Here is a 7,253-nt window from a genome sequence, read left to right as displayed (position 1 = left end):
AGTCCTGCACTGACGCAGGATAATAAACTGGCAAGAAGGGAAAAATTAGTTCACCGTCCATCAACTGGAGGGATCTCATCCCCAGTGCAGGTTTTTCATAGCCACTACATGGGCCCATGCGGGATAGGAATGTGTAAGAACAAGAGAGCTGTTCAGAAGTTGTAATCTAGGGGTGTGTTTGCTTTAACATGAACAACCTCAACACAGGGCACTCCAGAGTGTGAATTTGCTGCACGCAGTGCTCTGCCTTAACTGTCTCGAGCACCTTCTCCTACCCGATGGAAGGAGTTCCTCAGCAGGGGAAAAAAGGCTGAGCATGTGCACATCACAGCTACAGCGAGCAGCACGATAGCTCGCAGATTGCCTGTTCGTCTGCTCTCCACCCATCCAGCTGCACCTGGCCTTCTGCCAGCATGGAGTAACAAAGACTGCAGAGCTGCTGAAGAGCTTTGAAGTTTAAAAAAGAGAAATGCACACAACACCCTTACCCCATACACAACGTACGCATTCGTCTGTCCCTTAACTAGGGGGTTCGCTAGATCAAGGAGCATCTTGTGCGCCTCAGTCAGCGGCACAGCCACTGTTAGGACAATCGCCTTTCCTCACCTTTCCGCACCTCGCAGGTGCGCACGGACAGTCCATGTACTCAGCCGCAGGCTTTAGGAGGGAGAACAGTATTGTCTTGAGGATCTGTTCTGCCTTACTCGCTCCTCCCAAGCATTTTGCTCATCAGGTAAATGTGAGATTCACTAAACAGTATTCTGACAGCGGCATTAGTTGCTTCCCGGGTTCTAGTGCTCCAGTCAGGAAATGAAACTTGAAAATTTCTTTGTGGCAAACAGTATAAAAAGCAAAATTTAATGCTTAAAGTGTTATTTAGTGATGGTAGGAATGCAGTTTAAAAGAGCAAACCAAGTAACTCCCAAGTTTTAAACACCATTATTTCAAGTTGCATTTATCCAAGAAAAGAACCAGTTTGCATTGAAGGGTCACAGAATTCATTTTTTAAAAAAACTAAAACATGATAGATGTAGACTTCTTTTTCAAGTTTAACTAAATTTACAGAGCTTCCATACATCAAACAATTTAACCAACCCTTTATTTCCTCCTAGCTTGAAAATGACTAGTGGGACATGCCATATATTTTAAACTTTCAAGAACCAGTACTGAATATTTACATATCTATTCCATGCTTGACACTTTTCATTTCAAATCCCCTGACAGAAAACAAATGATTCCTATCCCTGCTAGTTTCCAACACAGTAAAGTTTCTAAAAAAATAAAACAACCTTAAACACATGGTCTAAAGGAGCTAATCAACTTTAAAAATATTTATGCAGTGCTCCTTAAAAAAATAGCATTAATACCTGTAATGCCTGTGAGACTTCCACACATTTTAGTCATTACAACTGCATTATTAGTAAAATTACATCTTCCATCTTCTTTTACCATTCAGAACATTGTTTGGCTCCCAATCCAAATTTTTTGTTCATGTTATTTTAAACAACTTTAAAACGCATACCTTTGTGAACTCACGCTATTCCCTTTACCTGCACCCAGCCAATCAACAGAAGTTTACCACTTCCATAGGTTACGTCAATTGATTTTGCGCAAACAAACCACCACACAAAGAGTGGGACACTGTCCCAGAGTCGCCACATGGAGAAAATACACATAATAGGGGCCTTCTGTGGTTCTAATAAAAACCGACTTAATTTAGCCAGGCAGTATAAAGCTAAAAAAAATTCAATTTCAAGTATTATTATACTTCAGAAACACTTAAAATAGGGTGTTAAAGTTTATGAGTCTAGGCAGATGAGCTGTCCAAAGTAAGTTAACATCAGGTAAAACAAGAACATTACAACTGGGCCTTATTTAAGTAGATGAAGACCTCTTTGTAGCACTTTTGTAATGTCAAGAGAGCAAATCAGAAGTGAAAATCGAGCTCAGCCAAGTCTGACAGTGGAGCTCATTTGTAAAAATTGTATATGGCCTTTAGAAAAAGCTACCACTCCTCACCCCATCCAAAAAATGCAATGAAAGGCTACTGAGGATCAGTTAATTCTATGACACCCCATGGAGCCCAAAGGAATGCAAATATGTAAAAAGCTTACTTCAATCACTGACCTTAATATGAAAATAAATTTAGAATTTAATCTAGTGGTAGTCTTTATGAATTCCTACTTCTCAAAGTTTTTCTTTTTGCACTGTCTCTCAGTCTACTGCAGAAACAAAAATCCAAACCATCTGTTCAAAGGGAAGGTTTATCATTACTGCTTCACTATGTGGTTGCTGAGTTTATACACGTGTCTCTCTGCCTTCTCCTCAACAATGTAAGTCAGCAGAGAGGCTGGCAACTAATTAACCCCAGGCTCTCTAAGGGTAGAGGTATCTTGCCTTTTAACTTCACAGCATACTCTGTGTTCCAATGAAGTAAAGTCTTGTGCTCCTAATGGATGAGCTGGACTTATCAAGTAAATGCTAGAATGTTATCTTATTCTCCCTGAAGTCAGTAACAGATTTTCTACTAATTTTAACCGGTGTGGGTTCTCTTTTAGGGGTCTAATCACATTACCAAAGATGTACAACAAAACCTACATAAATTACGTTTACATTTGTATTCCTTCACAGATTAATTAATTTCAATCTTCTATCACTTGCTACTCCAACTGCTGTCAGATGGACCTCATTAATTAATAATTCAGACTGGCTAAAAAAAAAGAAAACCCAACAAAAAAAAAACCCAACAGGCTAGTGGCTCTAAACCTGAGAGAAAAAACTACAACCGCCTTACATATGTATTTTTTCTTAATTTTCTTGCAGTAACAAGTCACACACAAAACACCTGTACCTTTCTTTTGGCACAATGAATATTTTAGAAGTCCTTCAAGTCTTAACTCAAAGAGGTTCTTTACTGAGTATTATCTACTGAAGTCCACAAAAAAATTAAAACATTTGTTCAAAAGGAACAAAAAATTTACAATTGTACACAAAAAGTCTTGAATTTTATTGAAATCTCAAGTCTTGTATCAAACAAAAACTTTTCTTCAGACAAAAATATTCTCTTGGTGTCCTCCAGATACCAGTAACTCTGAATTGGTCCTTCAGTGCCGCTGCTTTCTTTGTCATCTTCACAGAAGTCCCCATGGTTGGGCTGTTCCGTTAGGTCTCATTTTATCGTGTGAAGGAACGTACATGACGACCTCTTCCACTGCCTCCACTAACAAACTTTCCTCTTGAGCCACCACTGCTACTACTATTAGCACTTGTCCAAGACGGTCCAATTCCTCCCCGGCCTCTGGAAGCACGATCGCGAGGACTCGGTCGGTAGCCTTAAAGCAAAGAGAAGTATACTCAGTTGGAAAAAAAAAAAAAAAAAAAGCCCTAGGCGTAGTAGCTGCTGTGAAAGCTTAAGAAACAAAAACAAGATGAGACACAAACGGGGTCTGTTTTCTCCTTTTAATTTTCTCTTTTCTTTTAGGCAAGCATTTTTGCTTTCATTTGCTCTATAATTACCATGTAGGTATGAAGACAACTGAATTGCAAAAATCTGAATGCAAAATTAAGACTCTGCGATCAAGTGTTCAATTCAGCAAGTTTTATGGATTACAGGGCAGTTCATATGAAAGCATGTATTTGACACAGTCTCAGTGACAACTGTTCATATATGCTTAAAACATTTGCTGAATTTCAAGGTGTCTGCAGCATCCTTGCATGGTTTCATTTGTAAAGCAAAAATGAAATTCAAGGAATTTTCTATAGTTCGATGCCCATATGAATACCATGTACCTGCTGAACTTAATGGTCTCAATGGTGGCAGTGGACCCCTGTTAAAATTGCTTTGGCCGCCTCTACTGTCATTGTAGGTTCCCCTGGGCGTACTCTGTGCGCTCCAACTTGAGCCTCGAGCGCCTTCACGACGACTGTAATTTCCTAGATAGGGAGAGAAAAACCCATGCACCGTTAAGCAAACATAATTTTTTTTTTCATTTCAATCTTCACAATAATCAGGGTGGTGAGCATAATATTTACATAATTCAAATAGATAAAGCTACTCCGCATCAACATACCCTCAGTAGTCTAACCCAAAGTCTACAAGTTACCATATCATACACAGAATCAGGGGAAAATACCTATTTTTCAGATATGAACTCAAGTTTAAAAGAATCCACATTATCTAGTGCATTAAGATAGATGCCTATACTTTAAGGCTTTGTGGTAAAGTAAATCCTAGTATTTATAACTTTAGCAAATGGAAGTATTTTCTGTTTCTACTATGCAAGGACTTGCCCTAATGATGGGATGGAAGGGAAAGGAATGCAGTCTTGCCATATATGAAAGAAATTTAACACTCTGTAGTTAGAATATCCAGGTTCACTGAAAATTGCATCTTATTCTTGTCAGGATCTTCCATTTTATTCAAAAGCCTCATTTAAACCCAGAGATGTATTGTGATGCTTGATTTAAGGAACTACCTGTCACATGGTAGAGGGGGCTTTTTATTTTTCTGACTGCACATCTGAAGCACTCCAACAGTTGCTAAAAGAAAACAGCTAACTCCTTTTGTAAAAGAGAGGGACAGAGAGACAACACAGGAATTCACAGCCTTGTTTCAATTCCACAGCACTCGAGAGAATCTTTTCTAGTGCTAAACAACTTATTTCAGCAACACTGCTTCAGGAACATCTCACACCAGGGATAATTAACTGGTAGTAAATTGGGTTAGTGTTACTGAAGCATTTTTAGCATTCACTTACTCCAATTCTAATACAAGAAACAACATACCTTTTGAAGCAGGTGGTGTAAAGAACCTGTTCTGACTGTGAAAAGCTCCTCGTCCGCCACGATTCCCTGAGAACCCACCACGTGAAGAAATCTTCTGTGACACTTTTGGTGGCCTTTTAGCTGGTGGTATCCCATCTGGAGCAACTACTTCTTTGCTCTCTGCAGCAACAAAATCATCCACATGCATGGAGGGTGGCCTGCTCGTATTCTGTTTCCGCTGACGGAAGATATCATGTGGTCGAATTCCTTGTCCAAATCCTCCTCTGCCTCTTCCTCTTGGTGGTGGCACAACATGAGCTCTCTTTGCAGGTTCTATGTACTCAGATTTTCCACTGTCATGACAAACCGTGATTTATTTAGTTAATGTCAGGCATTCTCCATATTGGAGATGCAATTTGAAAGGTATTTGACATTTTGAGAATACACAAATCAGTGCTGAACACACTAACTCTTCACTCATTAAACTCATCTTACCTTGAAGTTATGAAGGTCTCATGCTTGTGCTTGCCGAGTTTGAACCCTTTTGTGGTTTTTGTGCGGCCAGGAGATGATGGTTCTGACAAAAATGACCTCTCCAGTTCAGCTTGCAAGTCAAAGTCACTGCAGCCCTTCTCTGACAGTTCAATTAGGTCAACTTTTACCTGCAATGATAGGGTTTAGTTTTATCACAATCATCACTAGCACCACTGAAGAAGAAAACATGCTGCACCAGGATGAATGAGATTCAGCTAGGGTCATTCTACTAGAGCAAAAAAGCTCCATCATCTACCTTTTAATGCAGTAGTGTGGCTCAAAATGAAAAGCAGCAGTAACAAAACAAAAAAGCAGCAGAGCTGCAACAAAATTGTCTTGATGGTTCTGAATCTCAACAAAGTCAAGGGCATAGCTTTCAAGTATGAACACCTGTCTTGTCACTAAATGACCTACAGTGAGGCACTCTTTTGCTTAAGCTACAGTCCTATAAATTTATTAATTTTGCTTTTATACAGGAATCAACAGTTTTGGTTTTGCTTAAGAAATTAACACACAAGTATCTTTCCCTGTAAATTAAAAAAAAAAAGAGTAAAACTAAAAAAGAATGAAGGCAATGAAGTCAACAGAAACTGATTGTTTCTCACATAAGAAGTTAAGACACTGCCAATTTCTTAGCATTATAAAAAAAGGATGTTATTGTATATTTTTCAAAATGACATTTAAAGTTTAGATTATAAAATCAAGTTTCAAATACTGCGAAAAGTTTCTGTGCAACTAGTTCCATTTAGTAGTGCCATTTTTCCCACTTTTGTCACATTAAAGATTTTTTTAAAAAAAGTGTAGCTATCAGGCTCTTTGGATATTACTGCAATGACAGAAGACAAGCAAGGAAAAGAAAATAGATCATATTCTTTGTCTTCGTTTAACACAAACTGATGAAAAGCCCCAACAGCAATGCAAAAGCAGGTAACACTGACACAACTGTTCCTCTAAAGGAGCTGACTTCTGCATTAGAGCACTGCGGAAAGTGCTAATTTTGTGGCTGCTTCTGAGTGAACCTGAAGGCATTTGCTAACTCCTGTATCTGGGTCAATTTACAAGGGTGAGCTCAGGAAAACAAACTGTTTGGCCATATGAATTTCTGATGCTACGAGCTCAGGTTAACCCTCATTTTGAAATCCACTTCAGTTATGTTAATGAAGCCTTTTACCATATCCAGATCAGTGTCTATTTCTTCAGCCTGAAAAGGTGAGAACCACATGGACTTCAGCTGGTCATCCATCACGTCTGCCAACACGTATGTAGTCCTGCAACAAAACAATGCCAAATGTCTATTTGGTTACTAACTACAACCAACTGCAAGCATACGCAGCATTACAGAACCTGGGGTGAATGTTGCTGCCTTACCCTTGATACTTGCCTGAAATTAAATACAGCGGGACTAGTAGGTAGTAGTGACAACAGTGCTGTTTAGATCCCGTTTGTAAATCATGCGCAAATTATTGCATTTTCTTAAGTAAATCAGAGGTAGTATGCTCACACAGTTAACCATTTTACCTGTTGTTAAACAAATTCTGAAGAGAGTCTGGTGCAGAAAGAACAGGCTCTACATCTTGGTCACTCAGCGGACAAGAATCACCTGCCGATTCCAACAACTGCCTCACTCCAACGATGTTGTCCAGTAAGGATTCAAGGCCATCATCTTCCTTAGAACGATCCTAAGTCAACACAGCACAAGTCAGGACTTTTTATCCTCCTCAGAGAAGGAAATATACTTTTGTGAATTAAAAAAATAAAAGGGGGGGTACTACACAAAACACTCTATCCATCCACAAATAGTGAAACTAAGAGACTCAAGTAAAGAAACAACAGCAGAGAGCTCCTCAGTATGCTGTAAAACAAACCATGTCACCACATGCACATTCCAGTTGATGCAATAACCTCTATAACATAGTCCCAAAGAAGGCATCAGTCCAGGTTTTACTTAACAAGCT

General features: G+C 39.1%; 1 protein-coding gene across 1 annotated transcript in view; it reads right to left on the bottom strand.

Moving 5' to 3' along the window:
• Positions 1–2,223: 2,223 nt before the first annotated feature.
• Positions 2,224–7,253, bottom strand: part of VIRMA (vir like m6A methyltransferase associated) — a 29,649-nt gene continuing 24,619 nt past the window's right edge. Inside the window, exons 19-24 of the mRNA XM_082014753.1 lie at positions 6,817–6,977; positions 6,470–6,566; positions 5,260–5,426; positions 4,786–5,117; positions 3,790–3,933; positions 2,224–3,332 (exon numbers count right to left, since the gene is read on the bottom strand). Coding sequence (XP_081870879.1) covers positions 3,175–3,332; positions 3,790–3,933; positions 4,786–5,117; positions 5,260–5,426; positions 6,470–6,566; positions 6,817–6,977 — 1,059 coding nt within the window. The 3' untranslated portion in view covers positions 2,224–3,174. The remainder of the gene's footprint in view (positions 3,333–3,789; positions 3,934–4,785; positions 5,118–5,259; positions 5,427–6,469; positions 6,567–6,816; positions 6,978–7,253) is intronic.

The sequence above is a fragment of the Phaethon aethereus genome (assembly GCF_964289735.1).
Source record: "Phaethon aethereus genome assembly, chromosome: 2".
NCBI lineage: Eukaryota > Metazoa > Chordata > Aves > Phaethontiformes > Phaethontidae > Phaethon > Phaethon aethereus.
The sequence above is the reverse complement of the archived record's forward strand: the minus strand, read 5'-3'. Positions and strand labels throughout refer to the sequence as shown.